Below are 19,077 nucleotides of genomic sequence, written 5' to 3'. Positions count from 1 at the left end.
GTGGGAACCCAACTCAACATGGCCCCCGTCCTCAACCAAAGAAACTGGAGCATCCCTTCGGATAACTCACAGTCCACACCCAAAGCTCCCTTAGGGCTGCAATATGATTTCCTGTTGTATTCCTCGCACGCACAAGCAAGTCCTCGTACAACCCACAAGCAAACCACCAAGGTTCCGGCCCACACCTGCTAGGCCTATTGGGGGAGGAGCCAACATGTCACGGGGCAACTCCTCCTAAAGAGTTTGGCTAACCAACCCGCTCAACCAGGAGTGCCCACCAAAGGTTCTCTTAGCGACTACCCTTGAGGAATCAACGCATTGATTGCCCAAAATACCAACTGTGTCCCCGTGACACTAGTCGCGACCTGTGGCTATGAACGCATCACAGTTTGACAAACATGTCTTTGTAAAATCTTTTTTTTAGCAACTAATATATATATATATATATATATATATATATATATATATATATATATATATATGTGTGTGTGTGTGTGTGTATGTGTGTGTGTGTGTGTATGTGTGTGTGTGTGTGTGTGTGTTCATATTTCTCGTTGTGCATTCATTAGTTAGTCTTCTTAATATATTAATTTTTTATGCTAGTAATTTTAATGGGGAATTGCTTTCTTTTTGGCCAGGTTTGCCACCCTTGCAACCCGTATGGAACAATATATCCAGGGACATTCTAGAGATTTAGTTGACCAGGCATACACAAAATTTGTGAGTTTTTCCTGTCATCAATTCAGTTATTGTTTATGTTAAAGTATAAAAGATAAATAACGCCTTTCTCCAATTGCTTAAGCTTTTGGAGAAGTTGGTAAGTTAACATGGTTTCAGAGCCAAAGGTCTCGAGTTCAAACCTCCCGGATAGCAAAATTCCACATGCGATGGTCGGCCCAAAGTGGGACCACATGTGCCACTTGTTTGCCAAGTGGGCCACACGTGCAGGGGAGTGTTAAAGTATAAAAGATAAATAACGTATTTCTCCAATTGCTTAAGCTTTTGGAGAAGTTGGTAAGTTAACATGGTTTCAGAGCCAAAGGTCTCGAGTTCAAACCTCCCGGATAGCAAAATTCCACATGCGATGGTCGGCCCAAAGTGGGACCACATGTGCCACTTGTTTGCCATGTGGGCCACACGTGCAGGGGAGTGTTAAAGTATAAAAGATAAATAACGCATTTCTCCAATAGCTTAAGCTTTTGGATAAGTTGGTAAGTTAACAGTTTATAGACGAGGAAGCAAATCAGAACTCTTGAGGAGAATTGCAAAGTTGATAATGTGGTGAAGACGAACACTTGTTTAGCTGGAATTATTAGCGGTTGCATCTTAGGTGAGTTAGCGAACTTTGGTTTGAAGCTGCTACATGGATTGACTAACAAGACCTAATCTCATTGAAACTTAGTTGACTTGGTTGCAACTTTTCCAGATTTGTAGGCTCAAATTACACCCAAATGTCAATTTGGGTTTAGAGGAATGATAGAATGAAGGGCACCCTTGCAAAAACAAGCTACAAGGGCGCCCCCATTTGTCCATCCCCACAAAGTGGCCTCAGAAAATCATCAAAGTGCATTTATTGCTCTTCGACATTTCATAATTTTCTGTGCCCACTTAGTGGGGATGGACCAATGGGGGCGCCCTTGTAGCTTTTTTTGCAAGGGCGCCCTTTAGTCTATCATTCCTTCCGTGTAAATCCAATTATCCAAATGCATCTTTCTTCTTATATTTCCTTGCACATGTTATGTGCTTGTAATATATCCAAATAAACGAATTTATTCGTGTGGTTTAGTTGTAATCACTTTAGATATTAGTAGGGCATTAAATGCATTTTTTTCCTTTTCTTAATAGAGGCCAATGATAGCAGTGGCATATTAGTTAAGGAGGTGCTCATAGCCATAGGACTGCGTTAGGACTGAGCAATCTCTGCCCCTCTGATTTTCACTTCTCTTAATAAAATTTCATCAGCAAAGGAAAAAAAAACAGAGAGTGATTCAGTTGTAATATTTTCTTTTATAAGGTATCCTAAAATTACTTGACTTTTAGTTTTAAAAAAAAAAACATAGTTGACTTTATGTTACTTGGATACGGGTGAGGGTATCGGATACTATAGGATCTAGTACATGGATCCTCCATGTTCCAAAATCTTCGGATACACATTTCGCAAGGATCTGATGTGAGCGTGGGATATGGGTAAGAATCCTTTAAGAGATTGTTAAAATAGTTTAAGTTGAATGTGATTTCAATTTTGAAAAGCAGACAAATCTTTCTCGTACAACATGTTCCTAAAGATTTCTCTATCTATCTAACTTAAGATTATCATTTCCTATATGAAAATTAATATAAAAGGACCAAAGAAGCATTTGCAGTTTAGGATTCTCCTTTCTTTTATGATGAGGTTTTAAAAGGATTAAAGAAGATACAGGGTAAATAATTCATCTTTCTTTGATCTGCATATGAAAGACCATAACCGGCAACGACAAAATAAAAACCCAAACATGAGGATATGGAGGATATGTATCCCACACCCTGGTTCTTCACACATTTTGAAGGATCCTGATTTCATTGGTTGACTTTGTTTCAACTTGACCAGAACATTTTATTGTTATATTTCCTTGCAACATGCTATGCTATCAAAATATATAGAAATATATTGATATTTTTTTAATTTATTTGTTATGTTCTTTAGTTTGTCAGTTATATTTGCACACTATCTTAATGGTCAGGCTCTTAACTTATATTGAAGTCGTGTCTTTTTTTTTTTTTTTTTTTTTTGAAAATTGACAGATATATTCATACTAGCAAAATTTACAATGGGGACCAGTAGTCCCACCAGATTTACATAGTATGAATTGCCCAGGAGCATTCTCCTTGCCCCAAAAGAAAAGCCCATTACCCTTTACATTACCCAATAGCCTCAATTGTAACGAATTCAACAAAAGGTGCCATATTGTGGGGCCCACCAAGTCAAGTTCGTGATCTGCCACGTCACAGAGACTTCACCACCACATTCCGAATTCGATTTTCAAAAATCCCGCTCGAAGGCCCAGAGCTATTGTGCGCCCCTAACCGTGCACGATAGCCGACCACCCAACAACACCGTCAGATCTCCGGCGACCTCTACCTCGTACCACTACTAAAACCCGACGGGTAATCCTCCCCGCCGACGACCACCCCCTTCTCCACGATCACCACCTCCAATCCCTTCTACATCTCCTCCACAAAAGTCATCTCCACCGGGAGAGTCTCAGCCACCAACATCGTCATCAAGAATCCAGCCACCTCCATTGCCACTGGCCACCACACCCGTCCTCAGGCCACCACCCACGATCTTGATTCCGATGACCCACAGCCTCCCAGATCCCCCATGGCCTCCAGATTTGAAAATCAATGGCCTCCACGGCCTCGTACCGCCTATAGCTAGCCTTCCACAGCTCCAGGTCCAACACCCCACGGCCTTTCACGGCCTCCGGCAACCTCCACGGTTTTCCTCGGCTCCAGATCCAGCTTCACGGCCTCCATGGCTTCGGATCTGGCCTCCATGGCTCCTAATCTAGCCTCTACGGCCCCAGATCTTGTGTCCACAGCCCTAGATCTAACCACCACGTAAGAGCCATACTCCAGATCTGGCCTCCACGGTTCCCGATTCGGCCTCCACGACTCATCTTTTGCCAATAATGGGAGAGACGAGAGGGCGAGATTCCAAAAATCAAAAATAGAGAGAGGGGGTAGACGGGAGAGAAAGTGAGACGAGAGAGGGAGAGAGGGAGAGGGAGACGAGAGAGGGAGAGAGAGAGAGAGAGAGAGAGAGAGAGAGAGAGAGAGAGAGAGAATTCTTTCCTTCCATTTTTCTAATTATCGCCGGGGGGGGGGGGGGGGTGAGTGGTAGATAAATTGGTATTCAAAGGCGTCAGTAAAGCATGCCTCTAGGCACTCATAGATTTAAATTTCCACCAGAATCTCGACAAGAAACAACCAAAATATTTCCATTTTCATCCACACCAAAATACATACCAAAATCAAAATTTATGTGCTGTATTTATATGAATTGCATGTGAAATGTGGTGTATATATTATGTATAAATATTTATATGAATTGCTAGTGAAATGTGGTGTATATATTATATATAAATATTTATATGAATTACATGTTAACTTACCAACTTCTCCAAAAGCTTAAGCTGTTGGAGAAAGGCGTTAGTTATCTACTTATCTTAATACTTTAACACTCCCCCGCACGTGTGGCCCACTTGGCAAACATGTGGCACATGTGGTCTCACTTTGGGTCGACCATCGCATGTGGATTTTTGCTATCCTGGAGGTTTGAACTCGAGACCTTTGGCTCTGATACCATGTTAACTTGCCAACTTCTCCAAAAGCTTAAGCTGTTGGAGAAAGGCTTTCTTTATCTTTTATACTTTAACATATGTGAATGTGGCATGTACTAAACCATCAGACATACGCAACAACACATGTCACTAGGTGTTCAAGGTTAAATAATTATGAATGATTTTTGTTAGAGATCTACATGATGGTTGATAGATAGAAGGGAGATGAAGTATGAGAAAGAGAGAGAGAGAGAAACGATGAAGGGAGAGAGAATTTGCGTCTGTGGGGAGAGAGAATGCGTTCAGCAGTCTCTCCCCAATATATATATATATATATATATGAGGAAAAGGATTGTACGCTCGACCGTACCTAAAGTTAGGTACGGTAGAGTGCCAAATCACATGGGTCCCCCATTTTTGGTGGGCATCTAAACCATTCATTTGCAAGGCCCCATCATAGATAGGGTGCATACCAAAAATCAGCACCATTGAATCATCCTAACCCCTCCAAAACTGGAGGCCAAAATGGGCAGATTTGTGGACAAACACTGTCTGTCCATTTTGGCCTCCAGAAATGGATGGGTTAGGATGATCCTATGGAGCTGATTTTTGGTATGCACCCTATCTATGATGGGGCCTTGCAAATGAATGGTTTAGATGCTCACCAAAAATGTGGGACCCATGTGATTTGGCACTCTACCGTACCTAACTTTAGGTACGGTCGAGCGTACAATCTTATTCCTCTATATATATATATATATGTAGAAAAGAAAAAATACCCACACTAGGGCGTCAGTACATTTAAGAGTCCCCCTCAAGCTGGAATGTATATATCATACTTCCCAAGCTTGTTACAAAAGTCTTTCAATTTGGCACATCCCAATGGTTTGGTAAACATATCTGCAAGTTGATCTGCAGATCGGGTAAACACTGTGCAAATCTCACCACTCTGAATTCGATGACGAATGAAGTGACAATCAACTTCATTATGCTTGGTTCGTTCATGAAACACTGGATTCGTTGCAGTATGAATTGCCGCTCTATTGTCACAATACAACTGCGCTTGAGATGTCGATGCGAACCCAATTTCAGATAAGAATGAGCGAAGCCATATTAGCTCCCCACTCGTATATGACATAGCTCTATACTCGACTTCTACACTTGACTTGGACACAACATCTTGCTTTTTACTTCTCCGTGACACCAGATTACCTCCGACAAATGTGCAATTTCTTGTCGTTGATCTCCCCTGTCAGCAGGAGATCCTGCCCAATTTGCATCACTAAATCCTTCTACCTTTTCATGTTCATATATTCTGAAGCACAGACCTTTGCCTGGTGTACCCTTTAAATATTTGATGATCTGGATGACAGCGGCCCACTGGGAGGTACGTGGAGCACTCATAAAGCGACTAACAATACCAACTGCAAATGATATGTATGGACTGGTGACGGTCAAATAGATTAATTTCCCAACCAATCTTCTATATCGACCAGGATCATTCAGCAACTCTCCTTAATCAGGAAGAAGTTTAACATTAGGATCCAGAGGGATAGTGTAGACACCCCATTTTGTTTTGTTTTAATCAACAAATAAATTAGTGTGTTAAATCCATGTGAGAACCCCCTCTATCATTGATTTATATGTTTTAGGTCATTAATATCTTGATCTGACTTTACGGATCATCAATCGGGACAAAATAAGCTAGGGTCACTTCATAGCCCGGACCCTGATTCCATTCCGAGACCCGATTTCCGTAAATCGTTAGATCAATGGCAGATCATGACCTGGGTCTAACCATCCAAAACCACCTAACCTCTCCTCTCATCCTAACCATTCAAACCTCACCTAACCTCACCTAACCTCTCCTCCCATCATAACCATCCAAACCTCACCTAACCTCACCTAACCTCACCTAACATCACCTAACCTCACCTAACCTTACCTAACCTCACCTAACCTCACCTAACCTCCTATCCCATTCTCCTATAAATACCCTCTCATCTCACCAAAGAAAGGAAGGAAAAAAAAGAAAAGAGGAGAGAACCCCTCTCTTAGAAAATTCAAGCCCTCTCTCTAGACCAAATCCCTCTTCTCCATAAGTTTGCATGGAATATCGTCTACAAAAAGGTATGTCTTTTGGAATTTTATTTTCTTTTCTATATTTGTAGGATTGAGTGTTGTTTTGCGTATATTTTGGTTGATGTCATGTTTAATTTTGTACTAGTTTGGCCTTGGTCATGTTCTCACTTATGCTAAATATAATTAATGTGTTAGGGTCATTAGAACCTATTTGCGATGGGATGTTGAAATCATTGGCTTGTTAGGGAATTTAGATTTCTTTTGGGAAAACAATTCATTAAAAATTTTGAACATTTACAAGAAAGAAAACTTGAATTTTACATGAATTATCAAAACCCATTTAATTTGGCTTACAAAACCTCCATCTTTCAATTGATAACAACAGCCCCCACTCCAATTTGATAACAACAGCCCCCACTCAATCTCAAGAACCCAATATCCATACCCCACCTTGCCAAGTAGATAAAAACAACCCCTTTTTCAAACATCCCATTTGAATCTAATCTCAGGCCCATTCAAGCCATTTTTCATATTCACCGTCTTTTAATCACTAAAAAAATAAGAACTATCGAAAGAAAACATGGGGGTGCCAATATCATTCCCGTCATAGTGCTAGCTGTTAGACTTTAAACAGATTTTTCGACCTCTAAACAACAGAATCGTGGGAAATGGTTAACTACAAAGTAGTAGATATTTTCGTGCCGTTTCTAACGAGTATTCGTGCTAGATCAGACAGCGAGCGGTTAAAAAGTTAAGTCCAAAATGGTTGCGGCACACCTTTAGGCATTTCCAGTTTAATGTTGCTGTCCTTTTGTTTGCAACACAAATTCGAACCTCTAAATCACAGATTTACAAACAATGGAGAACTACAAAGTTGTAGCCCTATAAAAGATCTTTCCAACGCATGTTTGTACGTTGAATTTGGCCAAGCGGTTAAAGAGTTACGACAGTTTTAGTGGGCTGCATTTGTCAGATCTTTTAATGGTCAATGGTTTGTCGAATTTGTGCAATTGTCAAAACTTGGTTGTGTTAACGTCATTTTCCAAACCAAAATCGAAAGACATTAATCTAAAGTACATCCAACCTAAAATTAACAAAACTAAAATTCACCCATTTAAAATCCACTGATAAAAATCCGTTAAAAGCCATTAACCAAAAGACCACTAAAAATTTCAAATGAAACTAAAACCTTCTAAATAAACAACTTTAAAAGCTACCAAACACACTAAATACCTTCAGATAATAAAAGCTTCAAGAAAACTCTAAAAGTTTCCACAAACCCAAAAGAATTCGAGATTCCCAAGAGCCGGTGGATTCAAAATTCCTTTAGGAACCCTTAGAGCCCAATTTAGGAACACTGGTGTCGTGTCGTGTCGTGTCCTAAGTTTTAGGGAGTCCTAGGTTTTAGGGAGTCCTAGAGTTAGGAGTCCAGCCTCATCACGGACGTTTGCTATGTATAGCAACCGTGCCATAGGTCTAGTTACACTAGTCACCCAATCTTTCCCTAGGACAAGCCTAGTAAACTAGGATGTAGGCAAACCTGCATTAGTCTAAGGGACCATTTGCATTTAGATGAGAATCATATAGCATCTTAGATGAAATCCTAAGATAATAAAATCCTCAACTTGAATTAAATAACTTCTCCTAAAACTGTTGAAACAGTCAATCCCGTCTAGGTCGGTGTCCTAGTTGAGTTAGGCATAAGTAGCTTAGCTTAGGTGCACCGAACTACGTCGACTCTGATCCCAGTGAGGCTTGGGTACGTAGGCAGCTTGGATGTCTGATGGCATACCACCCGCGAGTCGGCACCACAAACAAATTGTGGTGTTTTGTATATTAATTTTCTTGTAAATGCTTAATCAAATCACTTAGGACTTTCCATGAAATTAGAATTTTAGGAGAACTTTCACTTAGATTGAATCCAGACAAATTAATAAATCAAGATACACATTTAGGATTCACATTGAAATTAGATCATAGGATGCATGTCACTTAGTTCGCACATTAACATAGAGTTGAATGAGCCATTTAAAATAAATTTAAAAGAGTTAGCTTTTGGAATCGAAGACCGATTATCGGGCAAGAATGGTGCATGTGGTGGATAACTCCCCATACCTTCCATTCTCGTAACCAGGTAGCGAGTCTAGATTTCTGGTTAATTACGGGTCCTAGATCCCACATCTAGGTGGCGACTCTGTCAGTCTCTTTCGTGTGGAATTCGGATTGCCTTAGTGATCCCAAGTTCACAGGAAAGATTAATTCAAATCAATAATAAAATGCACACGCCAATCGCGTGGATACGAGAGACCAAGAGAGAGAGAGCGGCGGCTCGCGCCCCACACCCCTCTCGCGGGATCAGGGTACCACAGTTTGGCGACTCTGCTGGGGATCACCTAACTTCATTAAAATTCCAAAAGATAATTCATTTGAATTTAATTTAACTGGCTCATAAGAACTCTATCTCTTGTATACTTGTCAGATTAGTTTGTCTTGTTTTATTTTCTCATCACATTTTACTCAAACTTAATCTAACAAAACCTGAAGGCATCATAGATCGCGCGAACTTATTGCACACACTTACATCACTTGCATCTAAACCCTTGCATCTCACGTGCACACACGTCCTATTTTAGGAACCCGGAGTGTTATCTAGCATGGTTGACTGGGATTTCATCACCTGGTGCCTCTGTGCTAGAGAAGCATTCCACCCTTAGCCTAGTACCTTTATGGTGCGTAAACGGATCTCTTGTTCACGTACTGATACGCCGGACACTGGTACAGTATATCGAACATGGATTCGCGCTAAGGGGACTCTTGGCCTTACCCCTAGATTAACCCACACATGCATGCAGTATACGAACACATGTGCACCACATGTGTGAGCCTAGTTTAGGATATCTTACCCATTTGTGTCTAGATTAGGCCGTAGTCCATCTTCCAATGGCTACGATCGGTCCTAGGTACACAAACAAAGTCATGAGTCGAGATCCTCTCTCCACTCCGCTAGATTAGGATTAGGGTTGATGCCTTCAGGTAACACTGTTAAAATGTGCGAAGACTAAAAACTTTTCCTTTGGGGTTAGGATATAAATCCCATCATTTCTAAAGATCTCATAGGATTAGTTATTCTTAATCTACCCGTTGAAAGTAATCCTATGCAATCTCACATTTTGATCATGTGTCTATCATTCGTCTCTTGTGGGATTCGATTGTGTCTTCATTGGCGGAAATTGTGTCTCAATCATTTGATCATGCAATCTTGATGATCCAATCTTGCCTGTACCCTTGGTCTCTTCCTCCTCTAGGGGATACCTTTTTCAAGAATATTTCTGCTGAATCCTTCAGAGTTTACTCTCATAATCCTTGAACGAGGGGCATTCCCCGCGTGCTGTCATGTCATCATTGCTGTGTGTATTTGTTTTGAGGAACCATCATTTTACCTCTCGTTCCTTATCTAGTCGTATCATAATTATCATGTCAATCATAGAAAGGAGAAATTCCCTGAATTTCAAGCTCGCATCTCGTGTTTATTGTTCCTATGTCAGGATTGCTCACTGCTGAAAATCCAGGAAAGCTTCTTGGGTTTGAATCTATTCGTGGCCAGTGAAGAAGCTATTTCCCCATTTTCTTTGGAAGTCTCTCTATCCACTTTTTCCTACCGATGGCCGATTCTATGGAAAATTTTCAGCTCTTTCATGTCACAGAAACCCTGGCCCAGCTCGTCCAACTGATGAAGGAATTGAAGGAAGAAAATCAATTCATCAAAGCTCAACTTACTGAGAAATTTGGTCCAACCACTGTTGTCTCTAAGGGCAAAAATCCGAGCCTCTCCATGGTTATGGGTTTGGAAGAACTAATTGTGAATCTCTCTAGACAAATGGCTGCGCTAACAGAAGAAGTTCATCAGATGAAGCAACAAATGCAAACCTGGTATTGTCAGTCCCAAAGTTCGAAGCATTTCGCTGACAAAAATACCAAAGTCCAAGGTGTTGTTACCAGAAACTCTATCTCTCAGCACCAGCAGGATTTTATTGGGCCCTTAATTCTTGAATATAACCAAGAGCCACCATCTGAGACTACTAAAAGAGAATTCACTGACTTGCCGATCTCGCGACCTGATGCTTTGAAATGGTTGCTCAAGGAAAGAATGATAACACTATTGGAATCAGAGCCTGTTCCTAATCCTCTTCCCAGTCCTGGGACCTTCCAAATGAAAGAATTTTGTGATTATCATTTACGTCATGGTCATGCAACTGATAAATGCCTCAGCTTGAAATATGATATTCAAGACCTTATAGACATGGGGCTCCTCGACCCTCAAAATCTTTTGTCAAGCGGCGAAGCTTCATCCTTTCCTGATGACCACAAACCGTGGTTTGAGCAAATGAAGAGAAAGTCTCACGATAATCACGACCAGCAATGTACAGTGATGAGCCCGGTCTCCATAGGTCAGGAAATCAAAGTGGCCACAATACATGGGGTTTATAACAGAGGCAATTTTACTTCGAAAAAAATCAAGGAGTTACAAAACCCTATGGTATTCAAATACAATCAGTTAACGGCAACACCTAAGCAAGCGCTCAAGAAGGAATTTACCCCTCTCCCATTTCCACCATCAGTCATTTTGCAGCAAGGGTTAGCTTCAGGTCACATTACCCTACCCGGCATTAGGGCTCCTCCTAATCCTTTACCAGCAAATTGGAGAATGGACCAGTATTGTGAATACCATAGAGGCCCTGGCCACCTTACTGATAATTGCATTGCCTTAAAATTCAGGATCCAAAAGTTGATTGATGAAAAAAAATTAGCCTACCCGAATCATGCAGTACTGCCGCCAGCCGATCGCAATGCTTAGATAACTGAGGGTTCAAAGAAGCACAGGCCCGGTTGCCATGAAAAGAATCAGAAGTTGAAAGTACCACTTATGAGCCAGCTTTCGCCGAGCCTCCGGAGCTAGACAGTTGCGGCAGTTAAAGTTTTAGTCGTTTACTATTTTATGTTGAGTCAGTCATCATGGTCAGTGCAATTGTTGAGTCCGGTTTTACAGTTCAAGGTTAATGCCTAGTCCAGGCAAGTTATCGTTTGCTTTTCTCTTTATTCAGAGTTGTGAATCCTGAGCATGTTCAGGATAGGTCGTCAGATGTAACAGCCTTTCCTTTAAATAAAATTCCAAGTTTCAATAGTTCGCTTGTGTCTGTTTCTTAAGTATGCTTCTGATCTTAAAGTAAGACTCCCTCCTCAAATGAGGACAAAATTGACGAAACTCCACTTGAGTCACAGCAATTACTTGAACAAGAGGAGGAGCGCCAATCTCAGCCTTTCAAAGATGAAATTGAAGTGGTAAACACTGGCACTAAAACCTTGATCCAGTAAATGCCGATTGAAAATACATTACCCTCTAAAGAGTGTGAAGAATTGATAAAATTATTTCAAGAATAAGAAGATTGTCTAGAAAAGCTACAACCGATACCAGGGGCAAGACATAGATGGAAAGCTCAAAGAATATGAAGAAAGTGAGAAGATATATGCTATACAAGGGGCATAGAGTGGAAACAACTTTCATATTTCCAATCAATGACCTTGGTTCTCAAATTCATAAAGCCAACAAATTCAAGATGAAAAGTTCAAAAGCAAACAATGAAAAGTGATCATCAGATATCGAGAGTACGAATCCATAGATGGAGGATGTCAAAGAACAAGTTTCGCTCTATGAAAGTCAAAAGCACGTATTAGAATCTTGAAAGAAGAAGATCCATTATCTCTTACCTGGAAATGCCGTCAAACTCCGCGAAAAAAAAAACAAAAGAGAAAAAAAAATAATCAGTACCAGAGGGACTCTAGTAACCTAGATCGATTCCCAATTTGAACATCAGAAGGCCTCCTTTGGCCGAATAAATCCCAAAATCAGAACCCAACGTCAAAAGAATACCGATTGCAAACCCTTCGAGCCTGAGTAAAATTTTCTTGAAAACCCATCAAACCAGGGGCATTTCCCCGAACTACGCGAGACCTGATCCCTATACTGGGGTACGTAGGCAACTCGGTTGAACCGAGTTCGGTCGATTCAAAAAGGAAAAGAAATTCAATCCTTTCAAAAAAAAAAAAAGAGAGGGACAAGTTCCAAAAGAAGAGAAGTTAATTGTTCCAGAAAGAAAAGAAAAAAGGAAAAAAAAATCAAACAATTTATCTTCAAACTAGGGGCATTCGCCCTGAACTACACACGACCTGATTCCTACCTTGGGATATGTAGGCGACCTGTTCACAGGTTCGGTCGAAATCTTTGTTGAGCCTTAAGCCATTCTTTGAAAAGCCCTATCTTACCTATAAAAGTCCTTCTGGTGTTCAGAACTAATGAGCTAGGTCCTGAGATACAATAAAAAAATGAAATGATGATGAATAAGAAAAATAACGGAGTTTGAAGATCTGCTAGACTGAAAACCTGAAAGGGCGGTCTAGGCAAAATTTAAGATCATTCCCCTGCTAAGTTGAAAACCCGAAAGGGCGGCTTAGGCAAAAGCTAAGGGGATAGCCTGCTGGATCGAAAACCTAGAAAGGTGGTTCAGGCAAAAGTTAAGGCTAGCGCGGTCCGCCAAGTTAAAAACCCTGAAGAGGTGACTTGGTCACGGTAAGAGAATCAGTATAAGAAGGCAACAGCCGGTATCAAGACTGAAGATCAACTGAAGTTCAAGCAAATTCAAGTGATATCCTCAAAACTGGGGGCATTGAAGCTAAGCAATCTTAGGGGTCGTAATTAAATTCTTGAGGCATTACTGTTTCGAGGAAGAAGTCCGGTGTTTACCAATTGAAAAACTATTCCTTGAAAGGATAGACTTACCAAACAAAACATTAACTAAGTCAGAAGCATCACTATGTTTGTCAGTATAGTCAGTCAATCTTTATTATTCTAAGTTCACTCCTTCAGGGCTGCTCAATCCTTTGAGTAGTGCCTTTCATCTAAGTTTTCTCTTTAGAAAGAGTCAATTGTCGTTCCTATGTCCAAATGATGTAACTGTCTTGGTGAAGGAGGCCAGGCCTAGGCAGCTCCCTGCAATTATACCTGAAAGAGCTCGAGAATTTAGTCAAACAACTTCATTTCAAAGAAGATCAGCTCAGAAAAATTCAGAAGTAGAAACATCAGAAAGCCCAGCTTCCGTAAAAAGATCATACCCCAGGAAGGCACCTTAAGCTTGGAAGAACCTCAGATGCAATGGTGGTTGAGCCAATTTCTCAGAAAGATGAACCATTCAAATTCATAATTCCCTTCCGGTTAGTTATCCTGGTCAAGAAATGTTTATCTAAACACCTGTCAAGAAGCAGATCCCGCTTTTCCATGAGAGTCGTTGTTCTAAATTACCAATCTCAAATGTCTTGTTCAAGGTTTCAGTTATCAAAATCCCCAGAAGACAAGACCAGCAGTCTCTTTGAGAAAAATCTTGTTGAAGTTTCATAAAAATGTTCCTAATCCATTCTTGCTAGTAATGGTTCTTCGTTCCAAAGGTTTGCCGTTTCATCATTCGTCAAAGTCCTAGTTTCCAACATCTTTGTCGGGCACGATCCATAATATCCCCGATTTCATTGAGTTCAAAAAAATAAAAAATTCATCAAATCCAATCTTACGTCAAATTCAAGTTCATGGAAAATCTCTAAATTCTTCGAGCCCGTTTGTGAACGGTACCTCTTTTCTCGAGCCCATTTGCAAATGGCCTCGTCTTCTCCTTGAGCCCGTTTGTGAACGGTGCCTCATCTCTCGAGTCCATTTGTGAATGGTTTCGTCTTCTCCTTGAGCCCATTTGTGAACGGTGCCTCATTTTCTGAGTTCATTTATGAATGGTCTCATGTCCTCCTTGAGCCCGTTTGTGGACGGTGCCTCATTTCTCAAAAAATCAAAAATTCATCAAATCCAATCCCCAATTCAAAAAATCCAATCCTACGTCAAATTCAAATTCATAAAAATCTCTAAATTTTTCATTGTTGAATTCATCAATCAAAGCTATCTCGTGTCGTCGAGCCCGTTTGTGAACGGTGCCTCATTTCTCGAGCCCATTTGTGAATGGTCTCGTCTTCTCCTTGAGCCCGTTTGCGGACGGTACCTCATTTCCCAAAAATAAAAATTCATCAAATCCAATCCCCGATTCAAACAAATCCAATCTTACGTCAAATTCAAGTTCATGAAAAATCTCATGTCCTCTTTGAGCCCTTCTGTGAAAGGTGCCTCATTTCTCGAGGCCGTTTGTGAATGGTCTCGTCTTCTCCTTGAGCCCGTTTGCGGACGGTACCTCATTTCCCAAAAATAAAAAATTCATCAAAACCAATCCCCGATTCAAACAAATCCAATCTTACGTCAAATTCAAGTTCATGAAAAATCTCATGCCCTCTTTGAGCCCGTTTGTGAACGGTGCCTCTTTTCTCGAGGCCATTTGGGGATGGTCTCGTCTTCTCCTTGAACCCGTTTGTGAACAGGTTTCTCATTCTCTGAGTCCATTTGTGAATGGTCTCATGTCCTCTTTGAGCCCGTTTGTGAACGGTGCCTCTTTTCTCGAGGCCATTTGTGAATGGTCTCATCTTCTCCTTGAGCCCGTTTGCGGACGGTACCTCATTTTCCAAAAATAAAAAAATTTATCAAATCCAAATCCTTAATTAAAAAAATAAAAATAAAATTCCATTCCTACGTCAAATTCAAGTTCATAAAAAAATCCCTAAATTCTTCGAGCCCGTTTGTGAACGGTGCCTCATTTCTCGAGTCCATTTGTGAATGGTCTCGTCTTCTCTTCGAACCCGTTTGTGAACAGGTGTCTCATTCTCTGAGTCCATTTGTGAATGGTCTCATCTTCTCCTTGAGCCCGTTTGTGAACGGTGCCTCATTTTCTGAGTCCATTTGTGAATGGTCTCGTGTCCTCTTTGAGCCCGTTTGTGAACGGTGCCTCATTTCTCGAGTCCATTTGTGAATGGTCTTGTCTTCTCCTTGAGCCCGTTTGTGAACGGTGCCTCATTTCTCGAATCCATTTGTGAATGGTCTTGTCTTCTCCTTGAGCCCGTTTGTGAACGGTGCCTCATTTCTCGAATCCATTTGTGAATGGTCTCGTCTTCTCCTTGAGCCCGTTTGTGAACGATGCCTCATTTCTCGAGTCCATTTGTGAATGGTCTCGTCTTCTCCTTGAGCCTGTTTGTGAATGGTGCCTCATTTCTCGAGTCCATTTGTGAATGGTCTTGTCTTATCCTTGAGCCCGTTTGTGAATGGTGCCTCTTTTCTCGAATCCATTTGTGAATGGTATCGTCCTCCTTGAGCCCGTTTGTGAACGGTGCCTCATTTCTCGAGTCCATTTGTGAATGGTCTTGTCTTCTCCTTGAGCCCGTTTGTGAACGGTGCCTCTTTTCTCGAATCCATTTGTGAATGGTATCTTCCTCCTTGAGCCCGTTTGTGAACGGTGCCTCATTTCTCGAGTCCATTTGTGAATGGTCTTGTCTTCTCCTTGAGCCCGTTTGTGAACGGTGCCTCTTTTCTCGAGTCCATTTGTGAATGGTTTTCTATCCTCCTTGAGGCCGTTTGTGAACGGTGCCTCATTATCCAAGTCCATTTGGGAATGCTTCTTATCCTCGTTGAACCCGCTTGTGAGCGGCGTCTCATCTCCTTCTAAAAACTGTTTGAGAGCGATCTTTGTCCTTTCCCTTCAGAATCCATTCGAAAATGATATCTCATTCTCTAATTGCCCGTTTGTGAACGGCGCCGCATCGAGTTTTTATTATTATTCAAGTTCTAGGGTTTCATCTAAGGTTTTGCATTATGTTAAGGTGCGTTGTATCTAGAGAGTCCTTTGTCGATTAAAACTACGCAAAATGGTTCTGTCATTTTTAACTTTGGTATTCAATGACTACGTCATCTCTACCAAAGAGGGGCATCTGTAGACACCCCATTTTGTTTTGTTTTAATCAACAAATAAATTAGTGTGTTAAATCCATGTGAGAACCCCCTCTATCATTGATTTATATGTTTTAGGTCATTAATATCTTGATCTGACTTTACGGATCATCAATCGGGACAAAATAAGCTAGGGTCACTTCATAGCCCGGACCCTGATTCCATTCCGAGACCCGATTTCCGTAAATCGTTAGATCAATGGCAGATCATGACCTGGGTCTAACCATCCAAAACCACCTAACCTCTCCTCTCATCCTAACCATTCAAACCTCACCTAACCTCACCTAACCTCTCCTCCCATCATAACCATCCAAACCTCACCTAACCTCACCTAACCTCACCTAACATCACCTAACCTCACCTAACCTTACCTAACCTCACCTAACCTCACCTAACCTCCTATCCCATTCTCCTATAAATACCCTCTCATCTCACCAAAGAAAGGAAGGAAAAAAAAGAAAAGAGGAGAGAACCCCTCTCTTAGAAAATTCAAGCCCTCTCTCTAGACCAAATCCCTCTTCTCCATAAGTTTGCATGGAATATCGTCTACAAAAAGGTATGTCTTTTGGAATTTTATTTTCTTTTCTATATTTGTAGGATTGAGTGTTGTTTTGCGTATATTTTGGTTGATGTCATGTTTAATTTTGTACTAGTTTGGCCTTGGTCATGTTCTCACTTATGCTAAATATAATTAATGTGTTAGGGTCATTAGAACCTATTTGCGATGGGATGTTGAAATCATTGGCTTGTTAGGGAATTTAGATTTCTTTTGGGAAAACAATTCATTAAAAATTTTGAACATTTACAAGAAAGAAAACTTGAATTTTACATGAATTATCAAAACCCATTTAATTTGGCTTACAAAACCTCCATCTTTCAATTGATAACAACAGCCCCCACTCCAATTTGATAACAACAGCCCCCACTCAATCTCAAGAACCCAATATCCATACCCCACCTTGCCAAGTAGATAAAAACAACCCCTTTTTCAAACATCCCATTTGAATCTAATCTCAGGCCCATTCAAGCCATTTTTCATATTCACCGTCTTTTAATCACTAAAAAAATAAGAACTATCGAAAGAAAACATGGGGGTGCCAATATCATTCCCGTCATAGTGCTAGCTGTTAGACTTTAAACAGATTTTTCGACCTCTAAACAACAGAATCGTGGGAAATGGTTAACTACAAAGTAGTAGATATTTTCGTGCCGTTTCTAACGAGTATTCGTGCTAGATCAGACAGCGAGCGGTTAAAAAGTTAAGTCCAAAATGGTTGCGGCACACCTTTAGGCATTTCCAGTTTAATGTTGCTGTCCTTTTGTTTGCAACACAAATTCGAACCTCTAAATCACAGATTTACAAACAATGGAGAACTACAAAGTTGTAGCCCTATAAAAGATCTTTCCAACGCATGTTTGTACGTTGAATTTGGCCAAGCGGTTAAAGAGTTACGACAGTTTTAGTGGGCTGCATTTGTCAGATCTTTTAATGGTCAATGGTTTGTCGAATTTGTGCAATTGTCAAAACTTGGTTGTGTTAACGTCATTTTCCAAACCAAAATCGAAAGACATTAATCTAAAGTACATCCAACCTAAAATTAACAAAACTAAAATTCACCCATTTAAAATCCACTGATAAAAATCCGTTAAAAGCCATTAACCAAAAGACCACTAAAAATTTCAAATGAAACTAAAACCTTCTAAATAAACAACTTTAAAAGCTACCAAACACACTAAATACCTTCAGATAATAAAAGCTTCAAGAAAACTCTAAAAGTTTCCACAAACCCAAAAGAATTCGAGATTCCCAAGAGCCGGTGGATTCAAAATTCCTTTAGGAACCCTTAGAGCCCAATTTAGGAACACTGGTGTCGTGTCGTGTCGTGTCCTAAGTTTTAGGGAGTCCTAGGTTTTAGGGAGTCCTAGAGTTAGGAGTCCAGCCTCATCACGGACGTTTGCTATGTATAGCAACCGTGCCATAGGTCTAGTTACACTAGTCACCCAATCTTTCCCTAGGACAAGCCTAGTAAACTAGGATGTAGGCAAACCTGCATTAGTCTAAGGGACCATTTGCATTTAGATGAGAATCATATAGCATCTTAGATGAAATCCTAAGATAATAAAATCCTCAACTTGAATTAAATAACTTCTCCTAAAACTGTTGAAACAGTCAATCCCGTCTAGGTCGGTGTCCTAGTTGAGTTAGGCATAAGTAGCTTAGCTTAGGTGCACCGAACTACGTCGACTCTGATCCCAGTGAGGCTTGGGTACGTAGGCAGCTTGGATGTCTGATGGCATACCACCCGCGAGTCGGCACCACAAACAAATTGTGGTGTTTTGTATATTAATTTTCTTGTAAATGCTTAATCAAATCACTTAGGACTTTCCATGAAATTAGAATTTTAGGAGAACTTTCACTTAGATTGAATCCAGACAAATTAATAAATCAAGATACACATTTAGGATTCACATTGAAATTAGATCATAGGATGCATGTCACTTAGTTCGCACATTAACATAGAGTTGAATGAGCCATTTAAAATAAATTTAAAAGAGTTAGCTTTTGGAATCGAAGACCGATTATCGGGCAAGAATGGTGCATGTGGTGGATAACTCCCCATACCTTCCATTCTCGTAACCAGGTAGCGAGTCTAGATTTCTGGTTAATTACGGGTCCTAGATCCCACATCTAGGTGGCGACTCTGTCAGTCTCTTTCGTGTGGAATTCGGATTGCCTTAGTGATCCCAAGTTCACAG

General features: G+C 40.6%; 2 protein-coding genes across 3 annotated transcripts in view; both read left to right on the top strand.

The window, feature by feature from the left end:
- LOC143849696 (exocyst complex component SEC3A-like) overlaps positions 1-19,077 on the top strand; it is a 109,830-nt gene that overhangs the window by 53,832 nt on the left and 36,921 nt on the right. For both annotated transcript variants that reach the window (XM_077358852.1, XM_077358853.1), the window contains one exon: positions 639-720. In XM_077358852.1, the coding sequence (XP_077214967.1) occupies positions 639-720 (82 nt within the window). The remainder of the gene's footprint in view (positions 1-638; positions 721-19,077) is intronic.
- On the top strand, positions 6,083-11,584 carry LOC143851626 (uncharacterized). Its single transcript, XM_077361108.1, has 2 exons — positions 6,083-6,452; positions 9,950-11,584. Exon 2 carries the CDS (start codon positions 10,066-10,068, stop codon positions 11,257-11,259), a length of 1,194 nt encoding a protein of 397 aa, XP_077217223.1. The 5' UTR covers positions 6,083-6,452; positions 9,950-10,065; the 3' UTR covers positions 11,260-11,584.

The sequence above is a fragment of the Tasmannia lanceolata genome, unplaced genomic scaffold, assembly GCF_043159265.1.
Source record: "Tasmannia lanceolata isolate RefF3 unplaced genomic scaffold, GAP_Taslan_0.1 ptg000018l, whole genome shotgun sequence".
NCBI lineage: Eukaryota > Viridiplantae > Streptophyta > Magnoliopsida > Canellales > Winteraceae > Tasmannia > Tasmannia lanceolata.
This window is presented reverse-complemented; position numbering and strand designations above follow the sequence as displayed.

What these genes read in the sequence shown, in the direction of transcription:
- LOC143851626 (XM_077361108.1), top strand. Translation starts at nt 10,066, where the DNA reads ATGGCCGATTCTATGGAAAATTTTCAGCTCTTTCATGTCACAGAAACC.